The sequence below is a fragment of the Dermacentor andersoni genome, chromosome 6, assembly GCF_023375885.2.
Source record: "Dermacentor andersoni chromosome 6, qqDerAnde1_hic_scaffold, whole genome shotgun sequence".
Taxonomy (NCBI): Eukaryota; Metazoa; Arthropoda; class Arachnida; order Ixodida; family Ixodidae; genus Dermacentor; species Dermacentor andersoni.
This window is the reverse complement of record NC_092819.1, coordinates 100,270,419-100,285,351: the sequence shown is the minus strand read 5'-3', so window position 1 is coordinate 100,285,351 and position 14,933 is coordinate 100,270,419. Positions and strand designations below refer to the sequence as shown.

Sequence of the window (14,933 nt, the reverse complement as noted above, 5' to 3'; positions counted from 1 at the left end):
ACAGCACTCCAGGTTTCTATACTTCGATGCACCGTTCTTTGTGTATAAAAAAAAAATCTAGAAAACGTTTCAATATTTTCTGAAACTTCGCTCTTACCGAGTTTTGCAGGTTTCTCTTTCAGGTCACGAGGCTGACGCATGCACTTGTGTTGAAAGCTCGGGATTGCGCTTTAAAAAAAGAACAATGCCTACGAGCTTTTAAGCAGGGCAGAGAATTTATTCCAGAGGTCATATGAAACAGCGCCGTTTTGGTAACAGATACACGGGTTACATAACTGCAGCTGTTGTCCCTAGCGAAGGCTTTGCTGTGAACATGCTTTAGCAAAAGGCTGTCTGAACAAAAGAGATGATTGTGCTGCCAAAGGGCAACGGCTTTACGCGTCACTGAATGGGATCGAGAGGCGCGTTTTTTTTCAAGAAAACATTGAAGGATCATCGAAAAGAATGGCGTAACTGAAACACCGTGTGGAGAGTTGCCGCCCACTGCGAACGCAAGTTTGAACACCATTCTCGGAATAGTGACGTCGACACAGAGAAAGCTACGAGATTGCTTCGTCTTCTTTTTACGTGTCTGTATTTAGTTTATTTTGTTACAAAACAAATGTCTTTCGCCTCAAAAACTTCCAAAATCTACCCCACTAAAGACTTAGCAACAGCCCCACACCCGCGTTTTTCTTTCTTTCTTTCTTTCTTTCTTTCTTTCTTTCTTTCTTTCTTTCTTTCTTTCTTTCTTTCTTTTTTTTCTTTATCTTGTCGCAAGTTTACAGGTGCTTAACGTTAAGCAGCTTCAAAAGAAACGAATAACAGTAGTTGAGCACACGACATCCTAAGTATAATGGTAACTTTTCGAAATAAAAACCCTGCCAAGTGCTCCAATCGCGCTATTCTGAACTCCTGGAGCAGCTGGTTGACTTGGAACACAGTATCGCCAGCCCAGTTGGAGACATGAAAACTTTCATCGTTGTCTGCCTACTGTCGGCAGGTAAGATAAGTCTGCGCTACCTGAACAGCAGAAGCTTTCTTACTCTGGGGTGCCTTCTTGCTTATGTTCTTATGCCTATGCACTCTGCGAAGTGTCGCACCTAAAAGAGCTCCTTCAATACTTTTCGAGATTTGCTTTTATCTCGGACCTAACGATATTGATTCCCCAATAGTTACACACTGTGCAATTTCTGTGGAACAGTAACATGAAATTCGCGAATTTGGAGGGACCGGTAAAGCTGCCTTTTTGAGAGTAACATGTCTTTATTGTTCAAATAAACATGCCCATATCGTAAAAATGCGTCCTTTGATGATAAGTAACTCTCCCGGCTGCTTAGCCACGATTTCTTTAATAGTATATGCTAGTCGTTCATGACCAATGCAGGCAAAGTCAAATTTCGTTTCAGTTGACCTTTAATAGCGCTGCATATCCCTCACAAAAATAATGCGCGATATTTGGTTGCATTAAAAAAAAAAAGAAAGTCTACTGAACGTACAAAGCGTCGACATAAACAGAACGAAATTTGTTCGACTGTTGAAGGGCTGATCCATACACTGTTTAGAACTGTCAATAAGGTCCGATTGTTTGTAGGTGGCGTTAACCCACAAAGTGTATTTGTCAGCAGGCCCAGAATGTGCACAGAAGAAATGCGTCTTACTTTAAAAGGGCATTGCAGAGAAGATGCGAGCCATGCTAGTACGAACAGGAACACCCTACTAAAATGACCTCTCTGCGGAAAATTACCGCTTATTGGAGGAGTACCTACAGCTGAAGAAATTACTTTCATTTGCGCAGCGCAAACTGAAGCACACTTTTATGTTACACTTGCGTTATTTATGACGTCACTGACTGACGCTTACTATGCACCCGAAACAACATTTCGGATAAGGTAAGAAAACTTATATTGAGCCAAAGCAATGCCACGCACGCCCGATACTCTTGGTACCAGGCTAACGGCTGACATACTTAGTCAAAAAAACAATAAACAGAAAAATCAATAGAGGTTTAGCGGTAAGTACAAGAGAAAGGCGTTAGCATTGCGCCGCATCTTTTTGACATCTTGGATCCTTGATTTAAACCGCGTTCGCCACATTGCAAAATGTTGTTCAGGAGAGCACTCGATACACGTCCTTCCCCTTCGAGGAGCGAAATGCAACTGTCGGTGGTCCGGAGCAGATCATCGTCAGTTGCCCTAATATATATATATATATATATATAATATATATAATATATAATATATATATATATATATATATATATATATATATATATATATATATATATATATATATATATATATATGTTACTGAGATCGATTCCCCATTCGTGTCATTACGTGACTAAATAAACCAGGGGGTAATCACGAGTGAGCTACAAAGATATACAAAGAAAGCGTCTGAAATCTTGCAGCCGTGGGCAGGATGCCAAGGCCGTATATTCATAACAGAAGTTCTTACGCTAAAACTGTCCCGAAGAGATGCTGCCAGTTAATAGCGATGTCACACATACTTGTTAGCGAAGGTGGCCGGCCTGTGGATGCTAAAAGCACTTGCGAGTGAAGAGGTATGTGAATTTGGCTTCTGTTATGAAATCAATGAGTAGCAGAGATGCCAACGGAAAGTTGTTGACGGCTAGTAGTTCCTTGCCGTGTCTCACACGATGAGAAGAACCCAGTTTGTCTAACACGAATATGCTGATCGCTAAATAAGCTTTTATTAGATTTCTTTTTAGTTTTGTTGACCATGCCCGCGATGTAACCTACGTAATACTTGAATGACACCGTGTTTTATACACAGCCACTTTGGCAAGTGCACGAAGGGATCAACGTCTCGGAAGCAATTTGGGAGCCATAGGTAGACTCAACGGTGAGCTGCGGGCCGGTATCGACCAAATTGGTCCCTATGGAGGCCCGGGTTACACCGCCAGCATTGGAACGAGCCTTGGCGCAAGGCTAGGTGGTCAAGCCAGTTGGGGAGCAGGCAGCGACTACGACGGTAAGACCTTTTCCGACATGACGTCATCAAGTGAAGCAGCAATACTCGCGAGTACCGTGAGATATTAGTAGTAGATGTGGCATTTGTTATACAAGGCGGGATAGGAACGTTGCATTTTGATATACTCAAATGCTTGGAATATGCTTTGGTAAAACAAGCGTTTGCAGAGGACAGGTCAGTATGGACACAACCAATTAGGAAGATTATGGTTGACTGCACTGTAGTGGTGATCAGACCGAACGTTCAAGGATAGGTGACCCGGTATATCAATGAGCAAATCAGTCAATTATCTATTTATTTATCAATATTCTTCTACCGAAACACTTTCCAAGGTTCCGTATTTTCCTCTAGGTAAAGAAACAAAAGAGGCGCATTCTATGCTGCAATGAGGAGGGCTGAATTGTTTCGGAAAAAAAGGAGCCCAGGACAGGAAAGAGGCTCCCTTACAGCTGAATTTATTTCGAGAAACAGACCACCAGAAGCGTTGTTGCGCATTCACTGACATCGAATATGTCGAAGAAGAAAATAAAATTTAGAAAGATTGCCTGACCCACGAGGAGGCGCCACTACATAAAAATGACAAGCTAGCGCGGGTTACAGCAACACCGGCACGTGCAATTAAAAAAAAAGAACATTCCAAAAAAAAAAGAAAGAAAAGGAAATCGCGTCAGTGGGAGGGGGATGGATAGAAACATCATCCAAAAGCGAGGAACGGTAATTTCTTGTGCTGCAAGAGCATTCGTCATCTATCAAGGTCCTGAGAAACGCAGTGCTCCTACCTGCTCACTGTGGGGAATATGGTTGTACACCACTTTTCGATAAAACCAAGATCGCAAGCAGATACGAAGGCAGACTTGAATAAGAAATCCTCGATGCCGGTCAGATTAACGCTTGCGCTGTCTTTTTTATTAGTGCACCGTCAGTGTATTTGATGGACAAAGAATGCCCAACAACTTAGTGTTCCAAAAGAACTGCAATATTCCCGTTCGATCACGCAATATATGAAAATTCTGAATTGCAGGATAAACATCAGACAGAATGAGCAAGCGTATTTCGATGGCGAGGTTGACTAGCGTTGCTTATACGGCGGTAAATTTCATTTATTGCACTCGATCATTTCGAGTATGTTTCTGTTACGCAATATGCTTGCGTAATTTTTGCGTCGATGTCGTTCAGAAGTCGTTATACTAGCCTTACAGAAGAGAAAAAGGCTGATTCGTGTAACAAAGTCAGTGGAGATAACAATAGCAGTGATAAATATATTTCTAAGTTCGTGTCAAAGTGAGGTTCACAAACATTGTCGTCATTGAGGACAAACAGACGCTCGCTTTTTGTTCTTAGCAGTTATTTAATAAATATTCTAAAAATGAGCAAACGCGTAACGGCAGTAAGGTTCGAGACAACATTTGCAATTATTCTCTTCCTGGAAAACGGCAACAGCCCTGAAGAAGGAAATGAACTTTATTAAAAAGAATGGTCCGGCAGTTTTTGTTATGGTGGCCTCAGGTGGCGGATCGAAGTTCTTGGACTCGGGCGGTATATCCGGCGTGCCGGCCGGCCCAGAGCTCGTCTTGCAGCTCCGAACTTTTTAGAGCCGCCTCCCAACGGTGGCAACGCCGACGGGAAAGGCCCAGAAGTAAATATTTATATTTCGCGAATCTACTCTAAATCTGCAAAAAGTAAGTGCATAGCCCAGACTAATAATGAATACGTAAGATGGGCACATATAATACCCTAATTTATTAAACCGTGAATGCTTATGTTATTTTTAACACTAAAGGCGTAAGTGCAGTAAATGGAGGAAATGGACAGCTTGAGCCCCCATTCCTAAACATTAAGGTTGATAGCGTGAGACATTACATTAAAAGTACCTGTAACCTCTGTAGCCTCGATTTCCGATATTCCAGTATGTCGTTTCAGATATGGTTTCCAGAAGGAACAGTATTAGCGCTAACGCACGTTATTCCATGATATGTATGTGGCTCATCAACATGATAATTATGAGGTTTATGGTGATTAGCTTTTAATGAAGCACAACTGCTAAATTTGCACTCAGCGCTCTTTTCGCTTTACACTGTGGCAAAAGTACGGCTTATAACCGTCCAGCTTGCTCGCTTCTCAAAGTTTTTGTCGTTCTTGGTCTTGTTTTCAATGAAAGAGGAAACTTGTGCAATTGCTGCAGGCAATGGCTTCTACTTTGGCGGAGGAGATGCAGGTTATCCTGGAGCCCACGCATCTTCATGGGGTGGTGCTTACGGAGCTTCGCCAAACGGTGTATACTTTGGCAGAGGAGGCGCAGGTTATCCTGGAGCCCACGCATCTTCAAGGGGTGGCGCTTACGGAGCTTCGCCAAACGGTTTATACTTTGGTGGAGAAGACGCAGGTTATTCTGGAGCCCACGCATTTTCAAGGGGTGGCGCTTACGGAGCTTCGCCAAACGGTGTACATTGGCCGCACGGAGCGTCCTATGGCGGTGGACACTATGGCGTCAACTCGCATGGCCACTACGGTTCGTATGGTGCGTACAGTCCGTACGGCGGACATGGCCAATACTCTCCGTACGGTGGCTATGCCACTTATGGATATCCCGCTGGATATGGCGCCTCTCGCGGCTGGGGCACCCGCTCGTTTGGCGTAGCACCCGAAGCCGCTGTACCAAGGTCTTCTGGTGCCCTTGCTGCCGGGCCGACCGGTGCATCTAGCAGCTCATCCGGGTGAGCGTTCTCCTATCGTTTTAGTTGAGCTGAGCAGCCCCACTAAACCTGCTACTAAGGTTCCAGTAGCCTCTTAAAAAATATCGATTAACAAGTGGAACAAGTCGAAGGGGAATTCTGCACCTTTCTGCGTTTTTTTTTCTGCATGAGCCGATTTTGAGGAATTTAATCTCTTCGGTTTCCGATCAAGAAAGGCGAAATAAATTGCTTCGGCAACACCCATAAATAAAACCAGTTGTTCATTCTACAAAGGTTCCGCGATCGGCGCATTAGCTTGTTTCGTACAGTTAAAATTTAAATCGAACATTTCTGACAAATATCGACGCTTTCCACATTTCACATAAGACTTGCACACTTCACATACGCCCATTAGTACAAGAGTCAGTTGCTTTAACGGAATGCATCACCCAATGAATATCACGATTATGATCCGAAATCCTCTGGAAATGAAGTTTGCAGGACTTCAAACTGGAAAGCCCATACAGGCGTAATCACAGAAATAAGGACCAACCTGCACTTTCCACAATCTACAAACGCTGTTCCCTTCAGCGTGTTAGAAAAAGTCTGTGGAAAAAGTCAGCGACCTACCAAGAGTCGTTACAGAGAGGAGGGTGAAGTAACCATATTTAACAAGCATACCATATAGAAACATCTTAATCAAGGACATCCAATTAAGGCTTTAGAAAATCTACGGTCAGAAATGACGCAAGGTAGGCAGGTGGTTCGACAACACACTGGCCTTAAAACTAACCAGCTATTCTTGGTTCTTTTACGCGTCAATACCACGATATGATTAAGAGGCACGCCGTAGTGGAAGACTCCCGTTGAAATTTGACTACCTGGGATTCTTTAACGTGCACCCAAAGCTGGGCACAACGCTGGTCTTCGGGAGAAAGGATTCCAAGTAGCTCTCTTAACGGTGCAATTGAACACGTGTCCTTTTCATGGCTGTTCAATGCGCGTGTATGCATGTTAGAAGTTATAAAAGTTTATTGTAAGCTTAATTAAAAGAATTAATTTCAATAAATGTGCAAATACGAAGAATCAGGTGTCAAGAGATAAAACGTCCGGCACATGCAGTGTTTCTCCTTTGTCTTTCTTTGTTTCTGCAGAATTGTCGAAATAGGTGCACCGAAGTAATGTAATCATGGGGCTGTCCTTAGGTTCGTTTCTTTTTCTTTTTAAACTGCAGTGCTGCACCCGCTGGTTCACCGTAAAGCGCAGCCAGCAAGCTGACGGAAGGGCATCAAAATGTATGTCACTTACGTTTACTTAGCTTATTGGACATTATACTTACGGCAACGAGCATAAATATGAATACAAGAGCACGTAAATGTATTCTACTGGCAAGATAGGCTTAGAGTTGTCAAGGAGCATACTTCTGTGTCGCTACTGGAGGCATTATTCTTTACAATAAGCGCACTGCTCGACCAAAATATTACTTATGTTTCAGTTTTTTTTCTTTCGTTTCTTTCTCTTTCAACTTAAGTTGGTCAATGATAGTGTAAAGAGATAGCAATGCCAAGTGCTTGCTATTGACCATTGGTTGGTGCTTGTTCGTGTTGTTTTTCAGTTTATCCTGAGCACCCACAAATTCTGCAAGAGATCGAAGACTGTGGACAAACAACACCGAAGATTCACTGGAATCATTTGCTGCTATAAATTTACAGTCCGGCCTATTTGGTTGAGAATGCTCTCTGAAAGCTAATTGCGATGAATACTTACTATGAAGCAAATAAATAAAGACATTACACCTGTTTTACGTTCTGTTTTCGTACAACTATTTTGCCATTACATACGTGGCGTGGGAATCGCAGTTACCTCAGCGTAGCTTAGAAGTTCCAGTAAGTTTCCCAAAAGTGTGCGTCAATTGTCTGCGCGCGGATACTCGTGGAATATAGGAATATGAACTTTATTCAAGTTTGTATATATGAGGATCATCCGTTGTGGGTTCGGATATATTTGGAAATGAACGTTTGTATTTCAGAAAAAGAACAGGGAAGAAATTCTGAAAACGAGAAGTTTGATACATCGCTGGTACATATTCAAGAAATGATTTTATATGTATTTGATAACATGCTGCATACCATCTACACTGGTGTGTGTTTCATTCTGCTCTTGAAGTACCTTTCAATGTGTGCAACTGCGGATACTGTTTTTTAAGCCTGCAATGCAATTCTACAAGAACAAGAAGTAAGCTGGACTTCAGGGTTTGCTGCTGTCCCTTTTGTATCTGCTACTTTGGTTTTATATGCTTTCAGTAGTTTCCGAATGAAACGATAAGTACGAGTTGAGTGCAGTTTTATACTGCCTTCATTGGAAATCCTGCGCACTAAAATTCCTCCTACCACTACGCCGGATGTTATATTACAAGACTAGCCCTGACGATACCAGAAATACTTTCAGTATACGGAGGTGACGTGCTGGGAGTGTAAAAGCAAAGATTTAAACGGGAGCGCCACCTTACCGTGGACGTAGAAGGCGCAGAGCCCCGCAGGAGGCGTCCATCTGCACCCACCTTTAAGTATATATAACACCTATATGGAACAAGATTCAACCTCTACATTTGCGACCTAGTTGCACAGATGGGAGCTCACCATGAATAGAGCATTTATATTAGACCACGACGCGCACACATGAGACAAACTGACATGTAGATTAACGAGGGACATTCAGTGAAGGGAGTATTTTATTGCTAGAACTCGGAATTTTTTTTTTTTTTTGTCGAGAAACGTCTTTGTGTTCGGTCAGCGTATAGGGGGCGGCTTCTCAAAACCGCATGTAACGAAAACGTGTTATACTACTATCTCCTATATTTTTGCAACCGCGCCTTAGCAACGAGCTTCCCTTCGGTATCTTTGTGTAAGAGAAAGAGGCCATCACCTGATCGAGCATGAGTTGCATGTGCAGACAGGGCCGCTGTTGCACCACGGATGACGCAATCGGAGCAACATTTAGTGTCGCACGCCGCCTTAAGTAAGGCGATATAGCTCGGCAGCACGTTTGTTCATCCGAGCAGGAGTGGTCGCGCTTGTTGAGAGCTCGCTATGCCATCGTCGATATAATCGATCAAACTCAGTGTGGTGCTTGCTCATCATGAGTTGCGAGGCCCCCAAGTGCGCAGTTAGTTACAGAAGTTGCGCTATTGCTCGGATATCACGGCCCCTGCGCTTGACAGGTAGGGTCGAGAAAGGGCGCGAACAGACTCGGCCAGCAAGAAAAGAGGGTTGCCTAACGCTTTTGAGCCGGTCGGAAAGTGTCCGTTTCCCAATAGAGAGCGCAAGCGCAGGAGCCCCAGCCATCTACGAGTGCGGCGAGCTCGATCCACCCAAGGAAGTCTCGGGCACCATCCGGTAGTCGGATGATCTTTATTTACCCGAGTACACAAGCACTCTTTGCAAAAGAAACAAGCCCACTACTAATGAAGAGTGAGCACGATTGCGAAATTCAACCACAAGGCCCGCTAAACGCAAGAGACATTAATAATGTAAGCTTTCCAATCCTTGAAGAAATTCAACTTGTGTATATTTGGCTTCGTCATTCTTGTACCTAGCCGAGCGTACGCACTCTGCAGCCCACACAAGACGTTTCACGCGTCACCTTGTGGCTGCGTCAGTGATATCCTACACGATTTTAAATTCGGGTTTCTTTTTTTATTGCGATAGCAGTTACATGGACACACTACAGGCGCATTTCTGCCGTCGCCGTCGCCGGGAGGTTCCGTATGAGTGAAAGCATGTGAAGTGGAGCCGGCGAACGCGGTTCAATCTCGCGTGCGCGAGCGAGGAACGCCGCCCGGATGCACGCCTTCTCCGTGGTGCGCAGGGCAGGGAGGTCATGAAGGCGAGGGAAAAGGGGTGTTCTTATCCGGCGGCCGCAAAGGGGGCCTCGATGTCCTCCTCACACTAAAACCCCTCAATCTCCAAAAGTAGCGCCAACCACTTCCCTCCCCCTCCGCTCGGCGCGGCCTCGACGGTGGCGCCGCCCGTGCAGGCCCTGCCATAGCAGACAACGGCTAACACGCTACCGGAGGAAATCCGCGGAAAAGTTCGTTCGAACCCTGCGGAGCAGTTTTTTCAATGGAGATCTTGCTTCCTCAGTCGGTAACTGGCCTTAAGAATGTCCTGTTGGAATTGCGGGAAAAATAAAAAAAGGACCATTATTTAAGGCGTAAAGCACGCGCACGTTGAAGGCACGTTCACACCGAAGGCGGAGCGGACAAGCGGCCAAGCGGATCCGGCCAAGCGGCCGCGGATTTTCCGCTTTGCGGAAAATACGCGGCCGCTTGGCCGGATCGCGCCCGGACCGATTTTTTCCGCGCGGACAAGTTGGCCGCTTTGGCCGCAGGCAATCAGAGCCCGACGCTGAGGAAGCGCTGGTGAACGAATGTAAACAAATGCATTTCTCTGGGCTTTTCGCTTATGTTCTTGAAAAGCGTAAAAAAGGCAAGTTGGGCCAGTTGGTTGGGATTCATAGTAAGGTTTGTTAGAGCGCAACACAAGACAAGGACAAAAGAAGGTATAAAACGACGACACGGCACCGTGTCGTCGCTTTATACTTTTTTTTTGGCCCTTGTCTTGTGTTGTCGCTTTTCAATATTTGTAACAGCGCTACGCAAGGGGCGAGTAAAATGCCAACGATCTCGTCTTCTTCGTCTGAGCTCATCATTTTGCAGAAGTAGATAGCGGACGGGAGCGCGCCAACCCACGACGAAAAAAATATCGAAAGTGCGCGTACAAACAGAAAGTGCCGCGAGATGGCGGCACGTCCCTGACATTGCTAAAGAAATTGCGAGATGCCCCGCCTTCCGTGCGACGCGGGACGCCAGGCAAGCTTGTCCGGTCTGAACAGGCGTACGCGCTCACCGCCTCGCCGCGTTGAAAATCCGCTTGGCCGCTTAGACGCGCCGCTTTCGGTGTGAATGTGCCTTGAGAGTTCGGTGCTGAAACACGACGCATGCACGCGGTGTGCTCAAACACGCGCGCAATTACCAGAGTTTCAGGTTTTGACAGCATGTAAGTATATGTACGTGGTTTCGTAGGTTCACATACAGTGCATACGACGCATGCGATACCCATTTACTTAATCGGACGCATACAAATGTTAGCGTTAAGCAGTAAAAATATTAATCCTTATCAGCGGGCTTGCGGTCCTTTGCGGCCTTTCTCGGCCATTATAATCCTGCACACAAAACGTGCGAGTAGCCGCTGCGCATGCCTCCATTTGAGGACCCATCGGGCAGCAGCCGGGATAAAGGCGAAATGCAAGAGGCCTGTGGAGAGATTCCCCGTTGGTGTTCCATAATTCTCCTCGCACGGGCGCAGTATGTTGCATCAGTCGCGAGGCGCTTTTTTTGTTGCCGGGTGCTTAATCACGATGATAGAGTATTTTTTTACAGGTACTGCTTCAGGAGGGCACATGTAACGATTAACAGAGGCTTCTGGAGAGCACGTGACATTACAAGTGTTCCCGTTGCTGCTTTGGTGACCTGGAGGCGCCGTCAATAATACGAAATTATTACTCGTTGTTACAACTAGTAAATAAAAGCTAATAAACAAATACAATACAAAGAAGCCTTTTGCCGTCGCTTAGTCGGTTGCGGCAACAGAAGGCGCAGCAGCACGGCATCACAATTAAGTCCTCGTCCCAAACACCTCGATTTGTTCCACTAACGCACTCGATCAGTCCGTTTGCGCATACTTTCGTCGCGCAGGGTCAACAATGGCGGTCGGAGCACGTTGGAAAGAAAAAAACGTAAAAAAAAACATGGCTTCTGTTTCCACGTGACACAGATTGGCCAATGGGGGAGCGGAGGAGGCTCGGGCGACAGGAGGCGTGGAGGAGGAAACGTCGGTGAGAGCGGGGTGGCGGAAAGATCTAAGAATGGCGCTACTTTTGGAAAATTGAGGTGGTTTTATCTCGCACACCGCTCCGTACAAAGTGGAGACAACCGCGGCGTCTACTACGGCGTTGGCCACGCGAATAGCGGGCGCCATAGTATACGCCTTTGGCGGACGCCGCTGGGACGCGTTGCCGGCGCTCGTGTGTCTTGAAAGTGACCTGCGACGTGGCCAAAGTGCGCGCCTGCGCGGGCCTCATCTTCAAAGCAATCTGCGATGTTTGCAGAGTGCGCGTAGCGCCGATAGCTTCGTATGCGCTGTGCTTTCGGTGTTCCGTTTGCGTTAAAGCGACAGATAACCGGGGTCAATTGGCTCGTGGTTGCTGCCGTGATTCCTAACTCCAGCATTTTCACAGCGTGTTTCCGCGCTCATCGAGTGAGACGTATTCATGTTTACCTGTGGGCGCGTGACACCGTGCTGGTTAATTTACTCAGAACACGTTGAAGTGCTAGTTCGTGGATTCAAACCAACAAAGAGAGCGCTGTCTCTTTGTGTCTCTTTCTTTCTACATCCTCGTTGAGTCACGCTTACACAATCTATCATTGTTAATTTAGTTAGCAAGCGAACGTTTACAAGTTTATATGGCCGATAAAACTATTATCCTGACTTCGTACAGCTATCTACTAATTTGCTATTGCAATCGGTGCTTCGCCTTTCGGGCGGAACTGCAATTTCTTTTCTGAAGGCTAAACTACTACACCCGTGCACAATGCTTTTCTTTGGATAAAGGCACTCTGACAGTTCTGCATAACTTCCTTGAGCTAGCACTGCTATCTCTCATCAACATCCCCCCTTTCTCGGCCGCCTTCGCCTTCTCCATTTTCTGCCTTCTTTCCTGGTTTCCTCCTCCTCCTCGTCCTTATACCATGTCTTCCTTCACAACGACGTGTGCATGTTCTCACCGGCTCTCCCATTTCTTTAGATTTCATTTTGCGTATTCGTTCACTGTCATTCGATCTCCTCTTAGTTCGTCTTTTGCTCGTTCGTTCTATGGGTCAACCCTTCCAGCTTTTTTTTTTTTTCCGTGGCATATCGCATCTCTTGCTTTTCTTCTGCTTAAGTGGTCTGGCGGCATCGCTTCTTGGATGTGGAAATACGCGAGAACTAACCCTTACGTTTCACCACAAAATTGATTGCCGGTTTCGCGCCCCGCTCTACGGGCTCAGTTTCTATACTTGTTGGGTTCCTTTCTATCGGGTATGCGGCAGAAACTTCTCGGGTGACCGTAAATGAGCTCGTGCCCATCTATATAAGCCCCCGTGTGGCCGTTGAACCCCGTTTAAGCCGGCAGAATGTAGTGACATCGGTGCTAGAGACATCCAAGCATGAGCTGAGAAAATATCTTTCGGGCAGGACGATAGACGCGGCCTCGTTTGCATGTAAATCGAGGAGTCAGGGAGCCTTGAGTGCGCCCCCGTCCTTTCTTAGCCTTGACTTACAAGCGCACTATGTTTATTTTTACTTTTGCGTGCTTGTCATGCAGCATAAATAGGGAGAAGCATCTTACATGCGCGTATTGAGCTTGACTCGTGGTTTGCATCGAAGATCAACATATGGTAGCCAGGTATAGGCGGATTTAATATAGCGCGACTGACTGTATAGTATATTTCTTCCAAAGGCGCTCACACGACGAGAGTAAATGTGCAATCGGTCACTGCAAGGTGCTTCATCCTGACAATAACGTTGTCCTTCCGCTGATTACTTTATCTTCGCTCACTTCTCTGAGTTTGTAAAATAAGATATAAGTGGCATGTAATATTCAAGTCGCGCAATGTACAAAGGCAGCGTAAGCCCCAGCCAGCAGATTACGCAGACTCCCAATTATAATACTCGAAAATACAGTTCTTTATGAACAAAGTTATTTTGAATTAAGTGACGTAGAAATTGGAGGAAAGTGGGTTTAGTTTTACGCTATATATACTCAATTCCATGAGTAGCAGTGTACGCTGTGGAAGCTGCAGAATAAGTTCGGTTAATAAATGTTATCAATCCGCGCGTTCCGTCCATGCTTGCTGCGCGCAACAGCGTTCGCTCGCGCGAGCATGCATGCGAGGTGCCTCGCGACGGGTGGCAACTAAAGAAGCCGAGAAGGACAACAAAAGTAAAAATGATCTAAAACAACGCATTAGCAGCCGTATACCACAGTGTGTTTGTTTTTAGGTATGAAAACTCATTTCATTCGATACTGTGCCTATATAGAAAACAGTCGCGCTCAATTGGGTCAAAAAACATCGAACTATATATTCAAGTGTGAACGAAGCCACTCTCTCTAGCCTCCAGGGCGTTGTCTGCTATGTGTGGAACGGAAAATAGATGTAGACAACAAAACGGCGTAATCGACAATTTGAAAAAAACATTCTTGGAATTATGGTGAATGCTTTTATACAACAACAAAAACAAAACAAAAAAACAAACAAACAAAAAGAAAACACCCGTGCCCGTTGGCGCAGCCAACGTCCGCGTGCGTTGGCGCATGCGCGGTGCGTGCAGTGCTGCTCATCGACCCTGCTGTGCCCGCGCGACCGAGCGCGTACACGGCCGATGTGCCGAGTCTCGGAGGCCATGTGATCTGCAGCGGGTGCCAGGGCGAGCATGCTGGAGAGAGCAGAGGAGGCTCGTTTTATGCACGCCGTCTTGCCACGCCACCATGGTGTGGACGGTCACATGACATGCTGAGTTTCGGAGCAGAACTGGTAAAATGGTGAAGGGAGTGGCCGCACCGAACGTTCGCTTTGGGACAAGTATACGCGCGCTCCGCGCTATAGTTGCTTCTCAGGATGCTACCGTTGTGACCACGAGCGCTGGCGGTCATCGAGTGAGCAGCTCCGTTTATGCTTGTCTTTGAGCTCGTATCACCCAAGTTATTACTGAGGAGATGTTTACTAGAACATATACTGCTTACAAAACTACGAGCTTTGGTTCATGTATTAGTACTTTGCTGTTGCTGTGAATGTCTTGTCTTTCGATCTGAAATATGTGTTGTTGTTTTTTCTTTTCTTCTTTTTGTTGTTCAGGCCACGTTGTAAGCATTGCAAGTGACTAATTGAACATGATGCTTCCAACAAGCGGCCATCGATCGTCATGCTTAGTCACACAACGGCGTAGTCGCGCAACAGCTTAGTTCACAACGGAGTAGAGATCTACGCCGTTGTGAAGTCCAGGCGCTTCGAGGCATGTTAAAACATTAGATCAGATTGTCATGCTTGATTAATATTCAATTGCATGTTTTACGAATAAGCTGGGCTTCGTAACAGTAAAACAGATGAACGAACAGCAAACAAAGGAAGCTATCAGCTAGAAGATAAGGAGGGACACGACCTGGGGTTGTGTACTGCCCTTCCCT

At 45.8% G+C, this 14,933-nt stretch overlaps 1 protein-coding gene across 1 annotated transcript; it reads left to right on the top strand.

Moving 5' to 3' along the window:
- Positions 1-345: 345 nt before the first annotated feature.
- LOC129382392 (uncharacterized) lies at positions 346-7,452 on the top strand. Its single transcript, XM_055066275.2, has 5 exons — positions 346-982; positions 2,779-2,976; positions 5,159-5,690; positions 6,883-6,943; positions 7,264-7,452. The coding sequence occupies exons 1-4, from the start codon at positions 946-948 to the stop codon at positions 6,905-6,907; spliced, it is 792 nt and encodes a 263-aa protein (XP_054922250.2). The 5' UTR covers positions 346-945; the 3' UTR covers positions 6,908-6,943; positions 7,264-7,452.
- The last annotated feature ends 7,481 nt before the right edge of the window (positions 7,453-14,933 follow it).